General features: G+C 43.8%; 2 protein-coding genes across 2 annotated transcripts in view; one reads left to right on the top strand and one right to left on the bottom strand.

The window, feature by feature from the left end:
- Positions 1-6,573, top strand: part of ENPP1 (ectonucleotide pyrophosphatase/phosphodiesterase 1) — a 58,155-nt gene extending 51,582 nt beyond the window's left edge. Inside the window, exons 23-27 of the mRNA XM_035538667.2 lie at positions 1,697-1,832; positions 2,835-2,915; positions 3,780-3,912; positions 4,645-4,801; positions 5,672-6,573. Coding sequence (XP_035394560.2) covers positions 1,697-1,832; positions 2,835-2,915; positions 3,780-3,912; positions 4,645-4,801; positions 5,672-5,839 — 675 coding nt within the window. The 3' untranslated portion in view covers positions 5,840-6,573. The remainder of the gene's footprint in view (positions 1-1,696; positions 1,833-2,834; positions 2,916-3,779; positions 3,913-4,644; positions 4,802-5,671) is intronic.
- Positions 6,574-23,397: 16,824 nt separating this feature from the next.
- CCN2 (cellular communication network factor 2) lies at positions 23,398-25,585 on the bottom strand. The gene is made up of 5 exons (XM_035538433.2): positions 25,237-25,585; positions 24,907-25,132; positions 24,560-24,811; positions 24,115-24,326; positions 23,398-23,774 (listed from the first exon to the last, which is right to left on the bottom strand). Exons 1-5 carry the CDS (start codon positions 25,291-25,293, stop codon positions 23,478-23,480), a joined length of 1,044 nt encoding a protein of 347 aa, XP_035394326.1. The 5' UTR covers positions 25,294-25,585; the 3' UTR covers positions 23,398-23,477.
- Between the last annotated feature and the right edge of the window lie 256 nt (positions 25,586-25,841).

Raw genomic sequence — 25,841 nt, forward strand, 5'->3', positions numbered from 1 at the left:
ATTGCCTCCTTTAATGTAATTGTAAAAAGTACAATACGGTCTCCTCTGAGCCTCCTTTCCTCTAGGCTAAACAAATCCAGCTCCCTCACCTGCTCCTCATAAGACTTGTTCTCCAGACCCTTCACAAGCTTTTTTTGTCCATTGTTAGACACGCTCCAGCACCTCGATTGTCCTTCTTGTAGTGGGGGGGCCCAAAACTGAACACAGTACTCGAGGTGCAGCCCCACCAGAGCCAAGTACAGAGGGACAATTATTTCCCTAGTCCTGGCCACGCTATTTCTGATACAAGTCAGGATGCTGTTGGCCTTCTTGGCCACCTGAGCACACTGCTGGCTCATATTCAGTGGACTATCAACCAATACTCTGAGGTCCTTCTCTGCCAGGCGGCTTTCCAACCACTCATCTCCCAGCCTGTAGCTCTGCTTGGGGCTGTTGTGCCCCAGGTGCAGGACCCGGCACTTGGCCTTGTTGAACCTCATACAGTTGACCTCAGCCCATCGGTCCAGCCTATCCAGATCCTCCTGCAGAGCCTTCCTACCCTCAAGCAGATCGACACACACACCTAACTTGGTGTCGTCTGCAAACTTACTGAGGGTGCATTTGATCCCCTCATCCAGATCATTGATAAAGATATTGAAGAGAAGTGGCCTCAGTATTGAGTCCAAATATATATGAGATATAAAAAGGCATTTTGTATGATCTTCTCTTTACTTTCCTATATTAGTAAGGATTGGCTTTGATTCCTTCCTGTTCCTCAGCATGAGCTGCGGTTTTTGTCTTGTGGAGAGAGCAGATCCACCAGGAAGTGTGGAGACCATTGCCAGTGGTACTGAGGCCCTATGAGTCTACGGCTTGGCAACATAGGTCCACTATAGCAGTTTGGCAGGGCTATCCTTTAAGTCTTTAAGTGGTACTCATAGTGCTGTAGGAGCCTTTTGAAAAGGTAACCTTTGGACTATCTACAACCATTCATGCCCTGATCCAATCTTTCCATCAGAAGATCATCCTGACTGGGGCAGGGGGGGGGAAGTCGGTGGAGATAAATCTGGCCTTTGATGTCCTGGGCCCTATGCTAAAATGTTCATATACATGCAGATCAATGATCTCAAGAACGAAAGTTTTTCAGGTTGGTTTTCCAAGTTGGAGAAGATGTAGAAGCCAAGTCATTCTTGAATTAGGACTGTAGAAGATGCTTTTTGGTTCGATTATCTGGGCCTCATAGATTTTAAATAATGACTACAACAAGTAAATCAAGCTAAGCTCTGTCAAGGTTGGCTTGATCTTCAATTTATTGAGAGTTTGGTGGCCTGAAGCAACCATTTACTGTAGCAAGTGGCCATTTGGGGAGAGATGACTAACAGCACATCTGGCTGCCTCTGATTCTTAGCCTGAATGGGCAAATACATTCACACCAGATCAAGTTATCTTTGTGGGGACCTCTGACTTTTCATTTGGAAAAAGTTACTGTCAGCTAGAAATCTGCACTTCTGTTCAATCTATTTACAAAATATATGTAGCAGATGGGAGGGCTTGTTTTTCACTGGTGAAACAGGGATACCAGTTGAATCTTAAGTCTCTTCACTACCACTGAAGGCAACTGTTGCTAAGTATTTAGAGTTCTTCAATCCCCCACCCTGTGAGATTATTGCAAGTCAGCTGTCCATTTTACCAGTGATATTTTCTTCTTGTTCAACAGGACAAATGGCTTTCTGCTACAGAAGATATCTCCAGCTGTTTGCACAAGGATGTTCGTATTCCTTTTAATCATAACCAGACATGTTCGTTTCACAACAATCATCCTCGGCTATCTTATGGATTCCTTTCTCCTCCAAGTAAATACATTGCCTTCATTGTTTACAGTATATGTGATTTAAATAATTTGTAATGCAGTAGCTATATTCTTTTATAAATGTTACTGATTGATTAATCAGAGTTTGAAGCAGTGGTTGCTGAATTATTGCAGTTCTTTTTAGCATATGAGAAAGAAGAACATTACAGGTGCTTCAGCAGTTGGTGGGTTGTCCAAGGTCATTTACTACTTCCTGAAAGCTTCTGAGCTTGTCAAGTTTCTAACATGGCATCTCACGGAAGAAACTGGAAGGAATGTGTAAAACATGAGTCAAGTCTGGCAAACTAAAAAACTGCAAATTCACTTTGTGTGACAGGAATTAGTTGGAACTACCCAAAGTAAAATTGAGGCATTTGTCCTTAAGTGAAAAACTGCCATGCTAAGTTTATTTTACACTTGAAATATACTCTTATATGCCCTATGTGGTCTTTAGTAAAGGGATTCAGTATTTGGTCTGAAAAGTTATGCTCTTGCTCTCGACGCTTATTACAAAAATATTCGGCTGTTTACAAATGGTTACGTTGTATGTGAACTGTTGTTGATGTGATCTGGAAGTATTCTACATCCATTTTACTGCATAAAGTATTGAGTAGTGGGTTATTTTAACATCCACATCAAGTGTAACTTGCAAAGTCAAACAGAGCTCCTATTTTTGTGCCTAAATTCTGTAGGCAGAACAAGTTGGTCTGACATTCATGGAGTGAATTTTATACCCTTCCCCTCAGTTCAAAAACCTGTTCTGATATTCTAAAATGTTAAAATATGTGTCCACTGTGACAAGTGCAATTAGTATTGCTGCTAAGATTATTTTATTTTTGGAACTGGAAACTTCAGCATATACTGAAGTTACCACTGACACCCACATCAACTTCGAGAAGTGAAGTTAGGTCAGCGCCACATTAACATCATTACATTAATCTTTAAAGTTGTGTTTTCATGCTTTTAAAGTAACAAATCCAAGTAATTAATTCCTTTTTGATTTTAGATTTGATGACAGATGCAGGGAGGCCTCACTATGATGCCTTGCTTACCAGCAACATTGTGCCAATGTATCCTGCATTTAAAGGTATATATTTGTGCATTTGAATGCAAGAGTGCTGATATCTTGCTTGCTTCCAAACCATGAAAAAGATCCCTGATACAGCTGTCTCTGTGAAATAAGAGCTCCCCAGACTGTGGACTTCTTATATTGGTGAAAATTTCCTTGAAGTAGGCTTGTCAGCTGCGGGACAAAGACCTACCATTGTGAGCTCATGATTCCTAATCAACTGGCTAGTTGCACAGGATTGTAGTATAGATGTCTCCATTTAATGCCTGATATTTTTGCCTGCATTTCCTTTCCTATCTAAACAAGGTTTTATACAGTGTCTTCTAGAGAACCTAGATGCCAGTTATTCAGTTATGTGAGTTAAATTCACTTCTATTTTAGGAACATCTCCTAATCTCAGATGACTTTCCTGGCAGAAATTTAGGGTCTCAATCACTAAGGAAACAGGAAAATAATCAAATCTCTAGCAGAAAAGATATGAAAACCTGGGTTTTCCTAGGTGAGAGTGGACACGAGGCAGTCAGCTAAGGGAGGTTAAGCACATTCCTGATGAAAAGAAGAATAAGTATGGCACTTCCTTTGGACAAAAGAGGTGTCCTTTTTTTGTAATGGAGCAGTAGTTCTCTCTTAAATTGAATTAAGAATATAGAAGTAAGGAGACGTTGCATGTACATCTAAACTGAAAACATGCACATGAAATAGAGATGTGGGTCTGCATGCTAGCCATGATAGATGTAGCCTTTGAAAACTGTGAACACCTGTATAATTTACTATTTTCCTAGCTTACCATGCCTGCCTGTACTCTACTGAAAACTCTGCACAGTTATATTAACATCTCCTACCTTGGAGATGATGCTTACCACTTCAACTGCTGTGTTTCAGTGTTATGGAACTACTTCCATCAATATCTGCTGCCTGAATATGCTGCAGCCAGAAATGGTGTCAATGTAGTCAGTGGTCCTGTGTTTGATTATGACTTTGATGGACTGTATGATACCCCAGAAAAGGTGAAAAGGTGAGAATCTTTTGCATTGTAATCCTTTGCTTCTCTACTCCATTAGAAGTTACAAAGTAATTATGATCCTTGTTAGCCAGGAAGGCATCTTGCTGAGATGGACCCTTGTCAGGTTATGACAGTTCAGAGAGAGGCAGTAAAACGGCTCTAAACAGAGCTGTGTAAAGCTCAGAAGTAAACAACAAGCACATAGAAAATGCATGCTAGAAATGTGTCATCCTAAAACCTGACAGTGAGGTGTAAGAGAAGCTGTTGCATGTGGAATAATGTCTGTTAGCCTGAAAACTTATGATATTGCCTCTAGGAGTGGATGAGGCAGGGTCTTATCCCTAGTATTGTGGTTGATATTCCTGAGTCTATGTATCTGGCAGTATTCCACTACTAAGTTGTCAGCACAAATGTAGTAGTTGGTCCCAGCTAGCAAAATTGGTTTAAGATAGCGGACAGATGGTAAATTCCTGCACCTTTTATGATAAATCAGTTCTTAGTTGTTATACCTCATCAAACTCATTATTTGGATCAGCCTACAAGCCAAACTTGATATCTGGAATATTAATCTGGAATATACTGTCAACTTTGATTACAGATGAATTTTCCTTCCAGGACTAGCTTTCTTTCAATTAAACACATGGATTGGTAAAGTCAATATGCCAGAATATAGCTGATTATTGCCATTTGTTCTTTGCACAAGTATGATTTGGTAGATTTACTGACAGATCTTATGCATTTCAGACACCGTGGTAACTCAGAAGTTCCTGTTCCAAGTCATTTCTTCATTATGCTGACTAGTTGTAAAAATACTTCTGAAACTCCTCTGGAATGTGAAGGGTCTCTAGATGCCTTGTCTTTCATTGTGCCTCACAGAGAAGACAACAGTGAAAGCTGCGCAGTAAGTAGGCTGTTTAGTCCCCATACACATCAGAAGCCAGGCTTGAACTTGTTTTGCTTGAATATCAGTGATTAGCTAATTAAAGACTGTAAAAACCCTGCGGTCTATCATGATCATCCCAGGAGGGAAGACATTTTTGAAAACAGAATTATGTTAAAATGTGTATATATGCTTAAACGTGAAAATAGGCATTTTCTGTTCAAACACCAAGACTTTTAGCTAGTGGAGTAGTGAGAATGTGTTGAGAGAATCAGTGTGATGAATACATAACTTTCTGTAGCAGTAGTATCTAGTCATAACATCTGAGAACGCTGAAGAGCTTCTAGGAGAAGGTTTCATCCGCCAAGAAGGTTCAGTTGTAGATCAAATGCATACCCAAAAGGAGAAGATATGGATAGTCTTGAACAGCATTGGCTGCTTCTAGTTCAGGTGCCTTGGCATTATGATGGGAATCCACATAGCTATTCTCCATATAAACCAGAACAAAGCATGTGAAGCGTGCTGACCTGTCCTACAGAGATGTACACAAGTCACTCCCCAAGTCAAATACAGTTCTCAGCAGCAGCTTTATGATAGAGATGGTGGATAGATGTTGGATTTCACCAGACACTCCTCACTATCACCAGCTTTCAGCTGGTGCAGATTCTCGTTCTGTGTACTTGAGGATGTTAACAGCAAGTACTATATTCAGTCAAGCTTATTATAACTATTTGTAGAAGCCAGTGCTTTCTATTTGTTAGATGCTTGCCACCAGTGACTGCGTTTTGCCCTTATAAGACATTAAAATGTCTTTTTTATTCCCTGACATATGTATAGTCAATTAGTAAATTACATTTTACAAACCATGTTTTTCTTCCTCTTTCCCAATAGGATGGCAAGTCTGAGTCTTTGTGGGTTGAAGAGAGAATGAAGTTTCACACAGCTCGGGTCAGAGATATAGAATTACTTACAGGACTCAGCTTCTATCAAGACAGAAAACAGCCAGTATCTGAGATTTTACAGTTAAAAACATATTTACCAACTTTTGAAACAGTCTGATTTTTCCTATGGAATGTTATTGTCCATTTCACAACTGATTTGTAAATAGACTGTTTTTAATTAATGAAAAGTTTTTTTTTAAATAAGCTGGAACATTTATTGAGATCTCTTGACCAAAATGCCAGTAGGGAGGAGAGTGTGTGCCATATTTGTATCTCAGGGACTCCTGATGGACTATGTATATAACACAGGATGGCAGCTCCTGTCATTCCCACTTGAATGTGGTAAACCATGTCCATTATTAAATGTTATTGGCATTTGATCATCATAGTCTGAGAAACAAACAAAAAAAAATCTTCTACATGCACTGGAGAAGGAGAAATTTATGAGGTATGGGTTATGATCAATATTCTACTTTAAAAATAGAGATAATTAGCAAATATCTTACAGTTTGAGGGAAATAACTATGTTCTTGACCATTGAAATACAAACAGCAGCACCTTTCTACTCCAGTTTTCCTTGAAGCATGAATTGCATTCCGAGCGTTGGGTCTCATAAAATAATGCAGCATTATGGTGGAAGAACCTATATTGAGGTTAGCAGTAAGACTGATACATTAAACTTCATCAGCAAGGAATAGGCTCCTAGGTAAAGTTTTGATAGCAGTGAAGTGTTGGTATGTTGCTGCCCTCTAGTGTCTCCAACACTGAGGGAGAGTTTGATGCATATTTTGCATGTTGTATATGCGTCCTCAGAATTATTTTGAATATGATGCATCAAGTCACCTACAAATTAGAAAAAAAAAATAATCAGAAAGATGCCTGACCTCTCAGAAATAATTTTTCACCAGATATAAGTTTAATTTGAAGTAAAATATATTTTTTCTTAAAGCAAAGATGCCTTTTTAGATTTGGTGCATGATTATGTCAGTTGTGGTTTTGAAATTCTTTTTTTTTCCTCCAAGAAAAGGTAATTTTGCACTAAGATTGTTGCCTTAAAATGGTAATATGATCTTCTTTAATGGCACAGGTTTTACTTCTCATCACTACAGTAAATGCCCACAGGCAGTTCAGTTGTCCATTGGCAGCAAACAGTCAGATCTTAGCTACATTTTTAGCTGTCTCTTTAGTGCTACATCATCCAGCTCACATAAGTTACCTATCCTGAACGCAGACACTGCTAGATGCAAATCCTGAAGAAGCATGTCATGAGCTTTCTTGGAAGCTCTCAGGTCACACACACAGCTGCTACAGGCACTCAGGAGTGTAGAAACTCCCTCCTTTTCTAGACTCTCACCTTTGTAATTCTCCCACTCTCTCTAAAACTGACGAGTCAAAATTGCCTCTGTTATGTATAAAGTTTGGCATAGTCAATTACACATTTGTTCTTCTCATTTTAAAAGAAAGAAAATACATCACGCACAAGTATTTTAGAAGACTGAAGAGTCTGCGACTGAGCAGAGAGAGGCATTTGACCTTACAGTTTGGTCAGGGCATGGTGGAGGCTGGATTCAAAGCCTGCTGAAGTCAATAGAAGCTTTCCCATTAACTTCAGTTTGAGTGGGCTGACGTCCTGGGACTTTTTTTCCTTTACCTAAATGTATTTTCTTGACCTTCTGTTACAAGCATGTTTTGTTTTTTTTTTATCTAAAGTAGTTTCACTGTGTGAAATTTAAATGTGTTGTAGCAACCTCACATGACGACATGACTGTGACAGCATTATTCAGTGTAACTGCTTTGTAACGTTGCCTGTGACCAATAAAAACATTGGATGATGTATGCTGTTCTTGACCCTTTTTTGTACCAAATGCTACTGACTAGTTGAATACTAGTACACATACATAGCACTCTCTAACTCTTCTAAGCTGTAGTAGTTACTGACCGATGCCTGATTTCAGGCAAGAGGTGGTGAGAAGTTCCATATAAATCTCATTTATCAAGGTTGGTTTTGATTCAGATTGACATGGAATAAAGCTCCAATATAAGATAATCTCAATGAAATACACCAATGAATCAGTAAATTTGGGAGGTAAACCTATTTCCTCTTGGGACAAAATATTCTTACATCTGGTAGAACCGGTATCATCTCCTGAATGCAAATGACAGGGATGTTAACGCCTTCAGAAAGTGAAGCAATGCCAATTTCAATTGAGAGGCAGCACGGCCAGCCTAGCTCCTGGGTAAAGATAGAACAGGATGGACTTTAGGGAGCAGCTGACTTCTGGTTTGATCTAGGGAAGATTTTGGATGGGAGAGTGGCTGTGAAAGCTGATGTGGTCATCAAGACGGGTTGGTTGCTGAGAAGAGTGTGCGATGTGGCCTTGCCAGAAATTTCCAAGTTAACTTGACAGAGCAGAGAACTATCTTAGTGTCATCCTAGTGTAAATAGTTTTGCTTCTTTTATTTCTTCATATTTGCTTTTTAAAAATGTGCAATTGTGTCATCTCAGTGTTGTGAATAAACACTTTTATTTTTTCCCATAACTTGACTTGTTTATTTACTAAATTTTTTAGGATGGTGGGGCAGGAATGAGCAATGGGGGAGAGGACAGCTCAGGATGGTTTTGCTGCTGACAAAATGCCTTTGGAGTTGTATTCGCTTGACTAACATGATAGATTTCTTGCTCTCACTTATCCCAGGCTGTCCAAAGTGTTTTAAAAATAAAATGAGGCAAAATCTGTCTGCCTGTATTTGAGAGAGGCCTGTTCTGGCACGTGTGCTCTCAACACACCCATCACACACTGGAACCACTGCATCCACCCAGCGCACAAGAGCCATTTGCCATCAGCACCTGCCAGGGTGCTTGGTCTCAGCTGGAGAGTGGGTGGCCTGGGCATCTGTCTGTCCTTAGTCTGAGGAGATTCGATGTACGTAATTATCCCTTTCAATACAAGGTTATAAACCAGGCCTGGCAGTCAGGGAGGAACTACTCCTCTGTTGCATGGGAGGGCACTTTCCCTTTTCCAGGAAAATGAGATTCACAGAGGCCAGAAGACAAAAAGGAATGGCAAAGAAAGCCTAAATCTGTGGCTCTGTGGTTAGGGCACTCAGCTGGGAGGAAAGGCCTCACTTCTCGCCTCACTTCTTCCAAGATCTGCAGTGAAACCAGTACTCTTGCTGAGGAGGCCTCTGTGCCAGGACGAGCTGCCCATCCTACTGCCCCGGAGAGGATGTGAAGGGCAATGGCACCGTGAGGGGCTTCTCCTACGGCAGAGTCACCCTGCAGCTGCTGTAACGCTATGCCCACCGCAGCACCACAACAGGGATAGGAACCCATCCCAGGGTGCATGGTGAGGACTATATCCAGCTCTTTTATCACTGTGTTGTGGAAAGCCATTTTTACCCTTCTGAGGAGTTCAAGGACAGAGTGAATGTGAGCCCAGCAACTTACTAAAGCAGAAATTGCCAAATATTTTGTTTGGGTTCCACCATCACCAGTGGCAGCAGCAACAGCAACGTCTCCTGCCTACCTCCATACACCCTGCGGCAACGTTCAGCTGTCTGGGAGCACCGCGCTGAGGTGGCTTGTGTATCATGAGTGGTACAGGAAACCAGCCCAGGTTCGGTATCCTGTGACTCAGATGCCCTTGGAAAAGAGTCCGAGTCCCTCACTGAACCACTATGAGTCACCACGCCGGCCTCCAGCCTCAGGAAAGGCTGCTATGGAGACCATGGACAAACTTGCAATAATTATGGAAGCCTGGCAACAGATTTTAAAGGATGCTGTCGCAAATTATCATATTCCTCCTTGGCCACAACATGTGTTAAATTTGTGTTGCCCTTTATTGCAGGTTTAGTCCTTTTTATTTTTAGTTTCTCCACTCGAATAAAATGCAGCAGGGTGGAAAACTGAGTCACCCCAAAACCCTGACCAATGTCCCCCAATCAAGAGGCAGTGGAAGTGCCCTTGGGTTGTGTCCATAACACGCGTGAGGCTCTGTGTTCACACCTGGGCAAAGCTATACTCCAACACCAGCCTCTGTTTGGAGTTTGAAAGAGAAATCATTTGTGTCTCTTCCTGTCTCCCTATGCTGGAAGCTTCACAATCCTGCATCTGTACTAAAGCTTTGAATTTCCAGGTGGTAGAAAGTGCACTGCTTGAGAATAACAAATTCACTTTCAAATCATGTACCTGCTGACTGCGCGAAATTGCACATTCCACCACAAAATTTTAATTAAACTGTTATAATGCTGAAACTACTTAAAGGCTGTAATTGGCTTTTTTACACTGCAGAAAGTAATTTGTAAGTACACTTGGTTCTGCTATTGAAGATAAAAAATGTTTAGGGGAGTGCAAAGTTTACTAATCACTTATGGATGCATTTGACTTTACACAACAGCAAATGTGTTTGCAGATAGCTGCCCCTCTTCTGGTCTGATCTGAGGTAACTGGGAAAAGATCTGTTTTGCTTGGCCTATATTTTTTAAAGAAATATGGCCCCAGGATAGTAGAAATCTAGACAAACCATTTGGAAAATGGGCTTTCCTAAGCTTTTTATGAAATACTTCACATTCTTGTAATGAGCTAACACTCCTACTACAATTTTTAGAGATGAGAGCACTGGGAAGACTGAATTACTGGAGTCCTAAGAATCCAAAACATTATTGGAAGGTTATGCTAGACAAACTGAGGAAGGGTGTTTTTCATATACATTATTGTATATCCTGTGTTCTAGTAAAACTAATTACACTGCAGATGTTAATAATTTACTTTTCTTGTCCAAATCATATAAGATGTGTGCTGCTAAATCCCACTGCTGGCTTCAGCAGGGCAGAAATGCACTATGACTCTGTATCGACTGCTTGATCACTGTGACCAATAGCTGTTCTTCAGGTACTTTACAGAAATGGATGCCATTTTGCAGTTCATGTAATATAAATCAGGTTGTCCGTAGCTTTCTTTCCCTTGCTCCTTTATATACCACAAGGTCAGAACACATCATAGCCAGAATAGTCTGGTTCAAACTGGAGAGGTGGGTGGTCGTATGACAATGGACACTCAAGACTTCAGTGGAAACTTAGCTAACGGATTGGGTGGCAAAATCTGTAGGTTAAGTCAACAAGTTTGGCTTCAGATCTCGGGTTCCAGAGGACAAGATTTGGCCTGATACGCTGTTCATATGGAGGAGCAAAGAGTTTTAGCAGGGCAAACACTCTTTGGAAGATCAAAAATCACCTTGAAGAAAAAGGCACCAATTGTTAGATATCTGCACCAGCTGGCTCTGAGGCAAGTGTCTGTTCCAATGACTTGCAGTCTCTACAGCCTTGTCATCTGAGGGCTGAGGTAGCTATAACTCTGGAACAGTTGGTGACAGCCATACAGATTCAGCATCTGATGAAAGTTGCATTCAACATTCATAGCTTACTAATGTGTAGCTCCTTGTACACTGAAAATGTGGAGATTCCTGCATTGACCAGAATAAATCCTTTGCAAATCAATGATAATTTGCCAAAACAAGTCATCCATACCACAAGGAAACTTCTGAAAATTGGACATTTTTGGCATCAAAGACATGATGGTGAATCCAAAGGACTACCAGTGAAAAGACCTATATACAAGAAAAAGAGTATTAAACATGGAGTTTAATACCGGAGTCCACAAAAATCACAAAGCAGTAGATTTTTCAGCAAACTCCCCAGGTTTAGCCAAACAGGACAAGGTACTGCAGCACTAAGAAATAGCTTGTGAAAACCACTGATTGTGTGCTAAGGGAGAACAATGTCTCCTGAGGGTAAAAGGGCTCATATCTGGAGGAAACAATTTGCCAAAGCCACCCCATCATGAAGGGCTTACATGTTGACATCCATTGCCCCAGATCAACTATAGTTTTGACAAGGAGTGGCATCATTGGATACTGTTGGTTTTCCAGCTTACCATATCCTGGGCTGCATCAAAAGAAACGTGGCCAGCAAGACAAAGGAGGTGATTCTCCCCTTCTACTCTGCCCTTGTGAGACCCCACCTGGAGAACTCTGTTCAGCTCTGGGGCCCACAGCACAAGAAGGACGTGGAAGCATTAAAACGAGTCCAGAGGAGGGCCACAAAGATGATCAAAGGGTTGGAGCACCTCTCCCTCACAGGCTGGGGGAGTTGAGGTTATTCAGTCTGGAGGAGAGAAGGCTCTTAAGTGAAGAGACTCATGGCGGCCTTCCAGTACCTAAAGGGGGCCTACCGGAAAGCTGGGGAGGGACTATTTGTCAGGGGGTGTGGTGACAGGACAAGGGGGAATGGTTTTAATTTAAAGGAGGGTAGATTTAGATTAGATATATGGAAGAAATTCTTTACTCAGAGGGTGGTGAGGTCCCAGCACAGGTTGCCCAGAGAAGCTGTGGATGTCCCATCCCTGGAGGTGTTCAAGGTTAGGCTGCATGGGGCTTTGGGCAACCTGGTCTGTTGGGAGGTGTCCCTGCCCATGGCAGGGGGGGTGGGAACCAGGTGGTCTTTTAGGTCCCTTCCGACCCAAACCATTATGTGATTCTATGATCATAGTACAACAGAAAGAAAGCTTGCTTTGGTCCGAAGGAAAAAGCTCACCTGGAAGCTTGCATGGCCTACTTATGGGCTTTTGCCTCCATGGGGAACTGGACAAGTTGTTTTCCGGACCAGGTGTTCCCTGACAGCATGCCTGGGCTTCCCCAAAATCAGGGTGTGGGGCTCACCCTTGCAGCTGATAGACTGGCCCTGGGAACAGGTTGTGGGTGTACCAGAGGCTCTTCCATCTCAATGCTTGAGTTGACAGTGGCAATTGCATGCTCTTGGTGAGTCTCAGAAATGTAGTGGCAATGATACCCCTCAGAACAAGTCTAGTCAGCACCCCCCCCAAAAACCAAACAAACAAACTTGAAACTCTGAGTTTTGTCATCTTTCAGCATCTTTCTGGGTGGCTGCCACAGCTCTTCCAAGCACCAGCATGCAGCTGGGCAGTTACTTGCACTTTGAGACAGCTTCAGGACTCCCACCATGTGGGTCCACCAAACCTGATCCCAGCTGACTCCCATGTCTGTTGATCTCTATCATCATTTCACAGACCAGTCACACCTGTGGCATCCCAGTGCCTGAGATCCCTTAACTTAATGGCTGCCATAAAGAAGGCAATCTGTCTTCACGCACCCTGTAGCATAGGAAAGGTCAGGGCTTTTACACCAGTAATTCAGGAGCTATTGCTGAGCTGTATGAGTAAATTTGTCACAGTTCAGTTTGGCTCAGACTAAGGTCTTTGCAGATGGTGAGAATAGGATTGAGATGGCTGGTAAGCAGGCACTATGTTGTCACAGGTCTTGAATGAGTATTGGACTTCTAAGCGTTATGAAGTCAGTCTTCTGTGTATTTGGGTTAGACTACCTAGATGTCTAGAGCCTAAATCTGTGTCAGTCATGGATTTGCGCGTTACATGTAGGCTAAGAAAATGGCCAGGCAGGTGAGTAAGGCTTGGCCAATTGAAGTATGCCTTTGTCTGGGGATGTTTGAAAGACCAAAGCAATGATACTAGCTTGTTTGTGATACTCACTAGTTTGTTTATACAAACAAACCAGACAAGCAAGTAAAAGCAGAGGGGAAATAGAAGCCTTTAGAGCAAAACTCAAAATTTAAATCAAGGAACCTCCTCTTCCCAATGTGAACATAAGAACTTCAAAGCCAACCTGAAAACAGCTGGAGCTGCTGCGCTAAGGCAGAATCAGAACATGAAATATTTACTAGGGAGAGAATTTAACCTGAAAATGTCCTTAGACCTGCTTGGCCGAGCCACCACCTTTAACAGGAAAAAAGGGGGTACAGAGATTTCTGTGTAAAGCAATCTGTGTAAGGAAATGTTTGCCTCATCTAGGTTCTCAAACCAGCAACTTGGGAGCACTATTTGTGCACAGGTAGTTTCCAGGTGTAACTCTTGGCAGAGACTTAGAAGCTGAGGAGTTTGGTCTGTTAGAACGGTGATGATGGTGAGCACAAAGCTGGGCTGTCCCCAGGTCTTCCCAAAAAAGAGACTGGCACCAGAAAAGTGAAGGATATTTTTCTGACCCATGCCTGACACAGTGGTCCTGATATCTCAAAGCCTCTTGAGTCCTGTGCCAGGTTGGAAGCTTACTAAGCATTTCCAGCTGGGTTGGTTAAGAGTTGGTGATAAAGGTCTGAAATTCTGTGAAGACCATTTATTTGCCTGGGAAAGGTGATGTGAGGAAATATATCTCTAAAAAGCCTCCTTTCTCATGCAGATGAGGTGCACCAGTGGTGTTAAGGAACAGGGCAATGAAAGCAAATCTCAGGTGAGAATCTTCTCAGGTGAGATTTCAGATTCTCTGGTTCTGAGTGACTACCAAAGAAAGGCTGCTGCTATTTAAAGTTGTTATTCAAACATTATTGAAAGGATATTCATAAGTATTTTTAATGAAGGAATTGTATGAACCTAACACCCAGCATTTTCCGCCACTGTTTTGAGTCTAAGTAACGTAAGTGTCCACAAACTGGACTGGCTCCATGCTTTGGCTGAGGGGTCAGCTGTGGTAGAGATGATGGGGAGAAAAACACCCAGGAGCCCTCTTGGCCACTTGCGTGTCCAAATCCGTTTTGCAGAAAAGGGTCTCTACTAAGGAGCTGGATCAGAGGGTTTTTTTACACTCAGTTTGGGTTAGACCCAAAACATCAGACCCCAAATCCCCTTCATCAGACCCAACCTACACAAAATGGATGCGACTCATTGTCTATGCATGTCGAAGAAGCCAGGAGGGACATGAGTTTCCCTTTCAACAATTTAACGCAAAAGCTTATTGTAACATAATTAGTCAAGTGGAAAAAGAGGTGTAATTACATAAGGTAATGCCATGGATGGCTGACAGATCCCCAACGCCTATGTGTGGAGCTGTACCCGCCCAAGGAGGAAAAGCAAGCCCTCTTCATCCCAACACTCGGACCTCAGAGGGTTGATTAGTTTCTAGAAGACATGCAAGGTAAAAAGCAAGGCGTTTAAAATATTTTTCTTTATTATTGCCTTCAATAAGTACACTTCTTTTCTCCTTCATATGATTTTCTGGACATTTTCTGGTGACGATAATTGTGATGTATTGAGGCAGGTTATAGTGGGTCAGGTCAGGTGCCATTGGGATGCCCAGGGAGGGTCTGTGCGGGGCTCCTGTTACAGCCCAAAAGCAGTGGAGAGAGACAGGATCAGTGAGACCTCAACCTGTGACTGGCAGCTGCTTCCAGACAATATTAGCCGAGCACTTGTTTATTGCTTTCTATTTCCTGCATCCTTGCAGGCATTGATACGCAGAGTGCATAAGCATGCCTAAGTAATGCATGGCGCTCAGAGGTGTGTGCAGCTATTGCTCAAATACTTTATAGGGAAAATAGGAAAGATTTCCTACGTTGCCTGTATTCCGTTCTTATCTCGCACCACCCTCAAAGAAATATCAGGATTTCAAAGGAGAAATGGAGAAATGAATCACCCACCGCCGCCAAGAGCGCGAGGGCTGGTTTATGCGCCTCTGTGCGGAGGCGAAGCTTGCAGCAGGGGAGCAGCACGCCCAGCAGCCACGCGGGGTCGGTGTGAGGCCGGGAACCGGCCCCGTCCCGCTGCCGGCACCTCGCTCACAGCCCCGGGCAGGTCCGGGGAGCACCCACAGGAGGGTCTACGTGCTGCTTGGGAGCCTTGGTCTGGTGTTGGGTCTGGTGGCCTGTTAGTGCCAGCTGGGCGAAGTATTAGACTGTATTGCCATGCTCCCTGCACCATCTGTTAACAGCAGCCTATAATGAAAAGCCTATAATGATGTGCTCCAAATTTGCCTCATCAAAAATTAAAAAATAAAATCTAAACACGCTCATTAAAAGAAAAGTCAGACAGACTTTTTCCTCTTTCCTGTTTTGTAGAAGCAGCCAGATAAAATGCAGTTGCCAGAGCACAAGTCTGTGTTTTCTGACCAAAGGACAGGTTGTTTCTGTGCAATCCTGGGAGCCCACAGGTCTTCCTGGTGTGGCTGCACAGAGTACAAACACATCCGAAGGTTGCTTTAACAAATCTAATTATTTGGAGAGGTCTTTGACAGAACTGTTAACCGTTTGGAACAAATATCTGTTGCCTATCACAACCAGCCTTCACCTACAGCACAAGGAGATTTTATCTGCCAGCATTACAGGGTCATTTTTATTTATTTATTTTTTTGGTGTGTGTATGTGTGTGGAATTATATATATCTATGCCCAGTTGCTGGAAAATATTCATATAGTTTCTAAATTGCTTGTGATAAGGTCTGTGGAGAATGCCATGCAAAGACAGGAAAAATATTACATTAAAATTCTGCATATATTTTGTCTATTAATTCTTGATACAGAAAGCATGTTTTTACCCGGAAAGTTATTGCTCGCTAAAGGTTGGCTGTACTTCAAAGCTTTGTCATGTTCATTATGTACTTGCAGAAGTCAGAAAAGCCACAGTTAAGAATCTCAGTTGTAAGACAGTTTTCCAAAGTGGACTACACTCAGATTTGTAGAGTGGAATACTGGATGAGATGACACATTTTTATGATAACGGCATCCTCATGAGGATAAATGCATAATACAGAAAGCTACGATGTGTGTGTATATGGTGAGACCTTACTGGAGATCCTTACACTAGATTTATCCTGTGTTTTCTGGCTTTGAGGGTCTGGTTCTCTGGATGATAAGTCAAGGTGGGTAATGCTGCCACTTCACCTCCAGCAGCATTTTGTTGGGTACCTAATACGATAACTGTGAAGTAAAAGGGTACTTCTCTGCTGCTGTTTGTTACAGCTGTGGATCATAAGCATGAGCAGCATTGCTGAAAGTATAACACAGCAAGCAAGGCTAAATGTTGCTTTCCCTTGCAACGCTGATGCCAGGTAGTTTCTGGTGGGTGTTAGCAATGCTGGAATCCCTTTGGGATCACTGACGGGGGCATGTGCTGATCTACGCAGAGCTTTACCTGTGAGGCTCCTTGTCTGAGTCTATGGAGCTGTGGCTGGAATGAGCAACAGGGGGAAAGAAACATTTAATTTCTGTGCTATCTTACAAAAAGTTTTAGAGTCACGCATGGTGGAAAATCCTCAGCTGGACATGTCCTCCCAGAAGGGCAATTACAGCTACAGCACTGATGGGAATCCCATTGAGAGACACTCATGGCAGTCCCCAAGGTAAGGCGACCTGGCCTATTAACTCCTATCATATTGGATTTTAAAAGCTTCATCAGCTTATTGACCTTGGCCTTTTTGACCCCAGAACAAGCCTAGAATTAGCACAATATTTCTAAATGGGAAAAGCCAAATGTGGCTTTCTACATATTTCCATTGTTCTGCATGTTTCCTCTGCTGCATAAACAGTGTGGAAAATTCATTCAAACAAATAGGCTTTTCCACTGAGATCAGTGAACTCTAACACTGACCTTACTTAGGGTAGCAGAACTTGGGAATTTGTGAAGATAACACATTTCTCAGCCAGACCGTGTACTTTTATTCCCTGGCTTTACAGACTGTAGTCATTCTCAACTGCTCTCATGTTTTTGTTTTTCCCTGCTGCTTTTCTTCAAAGATGCACTTCTCTTTTTGCTCTGGATTCACTGGTAAGAAGGTGCAAATTCAGCACAGTAATTTTTACCTTGCTCTTGTTGGCCAAGAAGCTGAACCCCAGAGGGCTGGTTGTCTGTTTAGCTGATCTGTCTTCTGTTGTTTTACCAGTCCTCTCTTCCTGCTGGGCTCTCCACCGGGGGCTGGAGCTGTGTGGCAGCAGAGAGTTGGCTGGGCCATACCTGTTCGTGGATCATGGAAACACCATGCACCTGTGGTGAGACCAAAGCCTGAGAGTTAGGGCAAAACAAGTTCCTCCAGAGTATGGCATTTTACCAAATCACAAAGCCCGTGATGAGATGATCGCCCTTGGAAACTATCTAATATCTTCTTTGGTTAAGAATACAATTATCATTATTTTTTAAATTGTGTGATTTAAGAAATACAGCATAATTAACATTGTAGCACATCACAGTGCATTAAGATAGTATTTAGTACCTTCATAGATGTTTTGTTACCTAGAGGTTGAACAGTATTTCAGATGTATTTTGAAGTCTAGTCCATCATGTTTGTTTACCAGATAATCTGGCTTATCACTTGCCTAGCAGGTTGTACTTTTATCTGTTTACAGATTGCTTTATTGTGTAATTTGTGTTCCCCCAAGTGCTTGTTGCCCAGTAAATGCCCTAGGTGCCAGCCTGTGTCCTCCTGGGAGCCTGCTCGGGCACAGAGCCCTGTGAGATTCCCTTAAATTGTTTAGCCTTGGGATTTTGTGTCAGGGTTGGTGTAAACCACTGCAAATGCAGCTACGTCAGTTACCTGGGCTGAGATAAGTCCTGACACCAGCTAAAACGCTTGTTCTTAGCTTTTAGATTGGGAGCAGGGAAACATATTTTGTAGCTGCTGAAAGCTCTTAAATACCTGCTTATACTAAGACTAATTTACAACAACAAACATTTTAGATTGTGCATTTCTTTCAGGAGCCCAATTAATGGGGCCGAGTAATGAACGGAGACACCACTGGGCTGTGCTTACCCCGCGGTACTGCTAGCAACCTGCTGGTCCAGCACACGAGGCTGTTCCTCACAGCATAAACACTGCCACTGTTGGGCTTGGATTTACTGCCCATTAAGCAAATGCATCTGGCACTGCCTCAGTAACGGGCAGGACCTGAGGAATGCTGTCACAATATACAGGGCAAGGTTTCTGGGGGGTCTTTTCAGAATTGCTCCGGATTTGCTGCTCTGGGGGCATGGGCTCAGATGAGAACAGAGGAGAGCTGAAGCTGCCAGGGCTAGCAGCAGTGACTGCAAGCAGTCATCCTTCAGTGCAGGAGCAACGCTCAATCGTGCGGTGGAGATGGGGCCTTAGTCATGCTTCTAAATTGCGTTCAGGCTGTAAATGTGTTGAAGGCTTTAGTACAGTTTGGGAACAGGTTCTGTGAAGAAATTTCTGGTATTTCCTGGTTCCAGTCAGGCTGAAAAACACTGTGAGAATGTGGTGGTTTTTGGTATGTCCATTTAAGGGCATGAATCAAAGGAACTGCAGGGAGGAAAGAAGTGGAAAATGAGAGGAAAAATAAGTTAACTGAGCTACTTCCTCTCTCAGATTCTTCTTGGGTTTTGGGCAAAGCCTTACACTGGTATTTCATCCCAACTTCTCCTTGCTAACTACTTCCATATGCAGGCATAGTATAACATCAGTTAAAGCCACATTTAAGCAGTGTTTTTGGTGGTAGGATACAAAGTCAGAATGGTTGAATTATTATATGTTTAGGTAAGAATATTATTGTGCCTTCTAACATTAAATGTCCTTTTCAGTGTAATGTTAAGAGTACTTTCTTCAAGTGCAATATCTGAAAAAGATGTGCTACATTATAAAAATACAAATGATCTAGTTAGAGTGTGCTATTTCTACTGATGTCTCCAAAAGTCAGTTTTCTCAGCTGAGCCTCCATCTTTGTGAGACAAACAACTGGACACTGCTCAAAGACTTATTTGTTCCTGTGTGGTTATGGATCATTAAAAGTTGCTCATTCTTGAAGAGTTTCTTAATGAGTGTCTTTTGGATGTTTCTTAGCTCTAAGGAATCTGACAAATTTCCATCTGGAGAGTAGAGCCTATTTCATATGAAAGGGCTATAATCAGTGTCTGTTGTTCACATCTGTCTTGTGTTAGAAAGCTAAGCTGCAAATCCATGCAAATGTGTTATGGGACAAAATTCTGCAATACGATGGCTTAGAGTTATCTCACAAAATATTTGATACTTTGGTCTCCAGCCACCTTCTGTTTAATGATTAATTGGGTATCATTTATTAAATGAGCGTTGACTTCACAGTGGTGCTTTACCTACTGTATTATTAGTATTCTTGGAGATCCATTTTAGGGAGCTAGCTATTTGAATGTATATACCTTCATATGTGAATAAGGTCTTTTAAAAGTGCAGTAGCAAACCCACATCATAGAATTTTCTGAGAATGCAAACTCAAACACCTAAAAGCAAACTCCCAAAACAAGGTATTTTGGAAGGAATGTGAACCAACGTTCTCTCCCATGTAAGTGGCTTGGGATTTCTGAAGTCAAGTTTTTATTCTTGCATCCATATATCTTGGGCACAAAGAATGAAATGAGGAAACATCTTTATGGTTGAAAGGTCCACATTGTAACCGTCATTTAAGATACCATAAATTCCACACAAGAGTTCCTTTTTCCCAGGAAACCTTTGAAAGAAAATCTCACAAACAGTGTGATGCATACACCTCTAGGAGATCTTACAACAAACTATTTAAACTTCTTTACCTTCAGAGGTGAAAACCTAATGCCTGTGAAAAGGTGTAAAATGCATGCTTCTTCCAGAAGAGTACCTATGTCCTTGGAAAAGAAGAGGACTGCAAATTAGTATGTTGCAGCGGTAGCTGAAATTTATGATCCTTGATAGGCTCGGGGGGGGGTAACAACTTGCAAACACATTTGCATATGCAACATACTTGCTTATTTTAATTCATGGCAGTAGGAGCAACCACCATTAAAATATTCTAAAAGGAAGCCTCTTCCATACTCCTCCTCTGGCCTGTGAAATGGCGTGATAATTTGTCAGATGGTGCTCAAAGCAGCTGTATTGTTGTATTACCAATCAGAGGCCGTGGTCGTGGGCTGCTCTGGGGGAACCCCTATGTGGGTGCCTTCAGTTACAGGTGGTGCTCCCTGAAGCAGGGTGCTGCTGCCTCTCTGCAGCCCTGCAGCCTCATATGCCAGGCACAGCTGGTGGATGGTGCCACAGGAGGACACAGCGCTGTGCGGTTAGGGGATCTGAGATACAGCGCCCACCTTAGGGGACTGGGAGCAAAAAGCAAGTGTATCTCATGAGCCGGTTAGGAGACCCACAAACTGATGTTATAAGGAATGGCTATTCATTATAATGCTCAATATCAATTTTGACCATTGTAAAAGAACAGAGTGTAGGGTTTTAATCAATAGGCTTGAGCAGCTCCATAAATACCTCATCTTTAAAGGTGTTACTCACAACCTGCCAGAAACATTGTGCTCCTTTTTGTTCTTCCGACCCTGAGAGGTTTTGTAGTGATGGCTATGAATGAACCCCGTGTGTGTCCTGTACTTGCTGGAACTAGAAATGACAGTTCTCTCATTACTTGGGGGTGGAGACACAGTAGCAGTTGGACAACCAGTCCTTGTGGTTGTATGAACCTTTGAAGTGTTTCCAGGGTGAACTGAACGGCTGCATCATATTCATAACCTGCAAAAAAAAAAAAAAAAAAGAAAAAATGCTGGAGCGTCTCAGGGAGTGTAAGAGCCAGAGGCTACCCAAAAGTATTTCATATGGGACACAGAAAGCCACTTCCTCATGCCAAGAGAATTCCTTGTACTTTTAAGAGGAAGGGGAAATGCTTCTATGGCCTTATGCACAGTCGGTGAGGCCACTGGAAAGACTCCCATCGACTTCCTATTAGTTTAGGGCCCTGCTGTCCATCATTAGTCAAAGCTGGTGTTATACTGATTTGCTGCTAATGCTAGCTGAAATCAATGGGCTTGGAAGTTTCTCAAGAAGGATGGACATTTTTGTAAGCTAACACTCTTTCACCACCAGGAAATTCCAGATTGAACTTGTTTGCCTGAAAAGGATTCTTGTTGGAGGGTACGTGTTTTTTCTGAAAACAAGAACTAATGCTTCTGGTGCAAAGGTTAATTTTAAATTCAAAGAATCCCCTAGTTTTAATAAAGGGGCAAAGAAACTCTGTTATTAATGTAGGACCTAGTACAGGTCTGAAATTTCCCTTTTAACTTTAGGGGATGAGGAAAGTGAGTCTCACTGTCCTTACACTGCTCTCACTTATCTGAGAAGAGGCTTGGACCATCACCAAATTGCGTAGCTCTTACATTTCTTACCTGTGGGCCTGCATGAGTTTGAATCAATGGATATTTTACAGGCAGAACTGTCAGGTAAACAGATTTGCTCCCCAGTCATCAGGTAGGAAGATAATCCAGGTATTTGGCATCTGAGTTCCATGCTCTGTCTACCATAACACACTAAGGTCTTAATTCAGGTGGAACCACGTGTAAGTAGGAATTACTCTGCATGGAGGTTAAATCAGGAGATCTTAAGAGGTCCCTTCCAACCTGTATTATTCTATGATTTTTATGGTACAGCTCATTAGCTCTTCACTGAGTTCACCAGATTTCAGACTTCTAGATTTGACTTGAGTCAGGAACCACTTCAATGCAGACACTTTAAAAAATTTTCTTTTCCTTAGCTGAAAAAGAAATTTTAACCAGTGAAACACTTAAATGTAATTAAGCATGTTGCATGGATTATTATGACAGGGGTTGAACACTAAGGTGATCAGCTGGCCTGTTTTAAAGGCACCACGTGATGCCTGAGGAACCCGTTGCACTTTCTAATGCAATACTGGGCTTGGCAGAGTAAGCCTGGCCCTGCCCTCCATTCAAAATGTAGAAGAGTAATACGCTACATTTGATTCACTATTAATAGAACAAGTAACCACAAATCATTTAGCTTATCCCCAGTGTATGTGTTTCTGGACAAACAAAACACAGCACTTGAGTTTTACTTAGTGCAAAGCAAAGCCCCTTAGGAAATATATAAGGTCATAGTGAAGATTAAATGAAATGCCAAGCCATTTATATAAAAAATATAAATACTTTATTTTCAACTAAAAAGGTGCAAACATGTAACTTTTGGTCACACTTCTCAACAAATGAACTGTCCAAAAAGAGCCATAGTCAAAGACAGAAACAAATGCTCAAGTGGAAAGACTGATTAGCTACAGAAGAGCTCTTCTTCTTAAAGCCACTTGTTCAATAAAATGGAGGCAAATGCATTTTGCCCAACAGATGAGTGCTTTTTAAGGATACAGACACCAAGTCCTACACTCTCCATCTTTATCTCAATACACCATTTCGCCCCATCTGAATGATTTCCACTAGAGTATCTATTTCATGCTTTGAATGCATTGTCAGACAAGCTTTAGATCCTACCTATCTTGTTCCAAAAAAGAAGGCTATCACTGAAATTTCAAAGCATTAAACAAAGGCACAAAACTTTAAATTAATTTAGATAACTGTACAAATATATATACACAGTATTTACAATATTAATAAAAAGTAGCTTGTTACAGGTAAATTAACTGCCACAAGCTGTCCAGTCTAATAGACATGATTCTGATTCTTGTTGACCAAGCCATATGAATCAGAGTGTCAGAGCTGAAACATTATTGTCCTGACTAACAGAACACCTTCTGCTTAGCACTTTGCTGGGTGAGGGTTTGCATTCCAGCTGTTGCTGTCACTAAAACCAGTGTCAGCAAACATGCTAATGGTCTCCTTCTCAATTGCACTACCAGATGAAAAATACTGTACCACATTAAGGGAACGTTTGCTTGAATCTGCTTTTCCTGCACATTTCCCTTAACCCCTTCACACCACCTCATGAACAGCATGTTCTGAAGCTGTGTCTTGCTGTGGTCCCACTGTCCGTTTTACCTTCTTCTTCAAACCACCGTTTGGGGTCAGTAGACAAATTGTCTTAGGTCACATGGAGCAGTTTGTTGAAATTAAAAAAACCGATTTAAATACCTTGTGCTATTGAATCATGTTTACAAAATGAGATGCAAATCAGTTCAAGTTGAGAATCTAGTTAGCGTCTCCTTCTGGCTTTATGCCATGTCTCCATACATCTTCCTGTAGTACAGAGACTCAAAGATGTCGTTGTCTCCAGGGCAATTGTAGTGGCACGCGCAGGTCTTGATGAACATCATTTTCCTTTTCATGATCTCCCCATCAGGGCACTTGAACTCCACGGGGAGGGTGGCTGTTCTGTGGGGTGTGCAGCAGCGCCCGTCAGTGCAGACACCACAGAACTTAGCTCTGTAGGTCTTCACGCTGGTGCAGCCAGACAGCTCAAACTTGATGGGCTTGGAGATTTTGGGGGTGCGAATGCACTTTTTGCCTTTCTGTTGGGACATAAGTGAATACAACATGTTTAGAAGGTAGGCTTTGATGTAGCACTAAGCTTAAATGTTAAAAGCAGGCAGATGCACAAATCCTTACAATGCTTTCAACAGGAGAAAGTGTTTACATAGCATCATAATAATGCGTGAAAGAGAATTATAAGGGCATTTAACCGCAAAATATTCACTACTGGGGCAAAACTCAAACTTCATGATGAGCCACTTGAAACTTACTACTGAAACTTACTACCTATCAGAATTCCATGTTCTTTGGTGAGATTTTTTTTTTGCCAGCTGATGAAAGCATCCTAGTAGATCATACATTAAAGCTAAGACTCTTTACCTTGATATTCTCCTCCAGGTCCACTTCACAAGGTCTGACCATGCAGAGCCTGCTCTGTTTCTCCAGTCTGCAGAAGGCATTATCGTTGGTGACCCTGGTTGAGATGCCCATGCCACAGGTCTTGGAGCAGGCACTCCATTCAGTGGTCTGTACCAGGCAGTTGGCACGCATCATGGTCGGGTCCGGACCGTAAGTGTCTTCCAGTCTGTACGCTGCAGGGGACAGACAACCAGGATGAGGCCACCATCCGAGTTTGTGCCCTGCTAGATGCTCTGTCCCCTTCTCAGGGAAATTTCAGTAACCATGCTTATCTGCAGGACAACCCCACTCACTGCTGCCCTCCGGCTGCTGGGGCAGCCCCACATCAACCCACCCTGCTACACCTGACCCCAAGCAGGCATCCCTTTCCCCTTAGCCCACCACCCACGGAGGGACCCCTACTCACCAGCCAGAGCAGGTCCCACAGCAGTCTGCTCCTTGGGCTCGTCACAGACCCACTCCTCGCAGCACTTGCCGGGGAGCTTCACCCTCCGCGGGAAGGGGCAGTCAGGGCTGGGCAGGCGCACGTCCATGCTGCAGAGGGGCACGCAGCCCACCGCCCCGTCCAGGCAGGTGCACTGGTACTTGCAGCTGCTCTGGAAGGACTCCCCGCTCCGGTACACCATGCCGCCGAAGACACACGGGGCGCCGTCCCGAGCTGCGGGGGCAGGAGGCAGAGAAGGGTCAGGCTCAGCCCCGGCCGCCGCGACCCCCGGTCCCCGTCCCCCGTCCCCGGTGCCGGTCCCCACTCACCGGTGCAGACGCCGATCCTGCGGTTGGCGGGGGAGCCGAAATCGCAGAAGAGCCCCTTGTGGTGGTCGCAGGGGTCGCGCTCGGTGCACAGCTCGCCCAGCTGCTTGGCGCACACCCGGCAGCAGCCGCAGCCGTCGAGCACCAGGGAGACGCCGGCGGGGCAGCTGGGGCCGGGCCCGGCCCCGCACTGGCACTGCCCGCTGCACTCCTGCCCGCGGGCCTCGTCCTGCGGCGGCGGCGGGGGGAGAGAAGGAGACAGCGGCCGTCAGCGCCACCGACGCCGTGCCCGGGCCGGCCGGGGCAGCAGCGGCGGGCGGCGGCGGCACTTACCGGGCCGAGGAGGGCGACGAGGAGGAGGAGGGCGGCGGCGAGGCTGGACGGGGACATCCTGAGGCGGCTGCGAGGCGAGGTCCCGGCAGGGCGCTTCCCTTCAGCGGGGCTGGTGCGGGCGGTGTCTGAGCTGCGCGGCTCTGCTCTGCTCTGCTGCGCTGTGCTCGGTGCTCCGTTAGCTGCCGGGACAGTGGCTGCGTGACTGCGGAGCCTGGCGGCGGGCGCCCCTTTATAGGCGGCGGCGGCGCGGCCCCGCCAATGGGCTGAATGGGGCCGCGCACCAGCAGCCGCATTCCCCGCATTCCTGCGCGCCGCGCCGCCCGCCCCGCCCCGGAGCGGCCCTGACCCCTGGCTCCCGCATTCCGCCGCCTCCCCCCGTTCCGCCCCCTTTTTCCCTTTTTTTTTTAGGAAAAAAAAAAAAAAATCGCCGTGTTTTCCTCCCGCCGCGGCCCGCCCCGCGCCCGGCCGGTTGCTAGGGGCGGCCCGGGAATGCTTCGCTCCCCCCTCCCCAGGCCCTCGCCGGCCGGTGCCCGCCGCCCGTCCCGGCGTATTCCGAGCGTTTTGTTACGACCAAAAAAGGTATAATTACCCCGCGGGGTGTATAA

This window comes from Cygnus atratus, chromosome 3, assembly GCF_013377495.2.
Source record: "Cygnus atratus isolate AKBS03 ecotype Queensland, Australia chromosome 3, CAtr_DNAZoo_HiC_assembly, whole genome shotgun sequence".
NCBI classification, from domain to species: domain Eukaryota; kingdom Metazoa; phylum Chordata; class Aves; order Anseriformes; family Anatidae; genus Cygnus; species Cygnus atratus.

Bases quoted from the DNA above. Each gene is read 5' to 3' on its own strand.
- CCN2 (XM_035538433.2), bottom strand. From the start codon at position 25,293: ATGTCCCCGTCCAGCCTCGCCGCCGCCCTCCTCCTCCTCGTCGCCCTC. The intron at 25,133-25,236 runs GTAAGTGCCGCC...CCGCCGCCGCAG, and splicing joins TCGTCGCCCTCCTCGGCCCG to GACGAGGCCCGCGGGCAGGA. The intron at 23,775-24,114 runs GTAAAGAGTCTT...ATGTCCCAACAG, and splicing joins ACCTGGAGGAGAATATCAAG to AAAGGCAAAAAGTGCATTCG.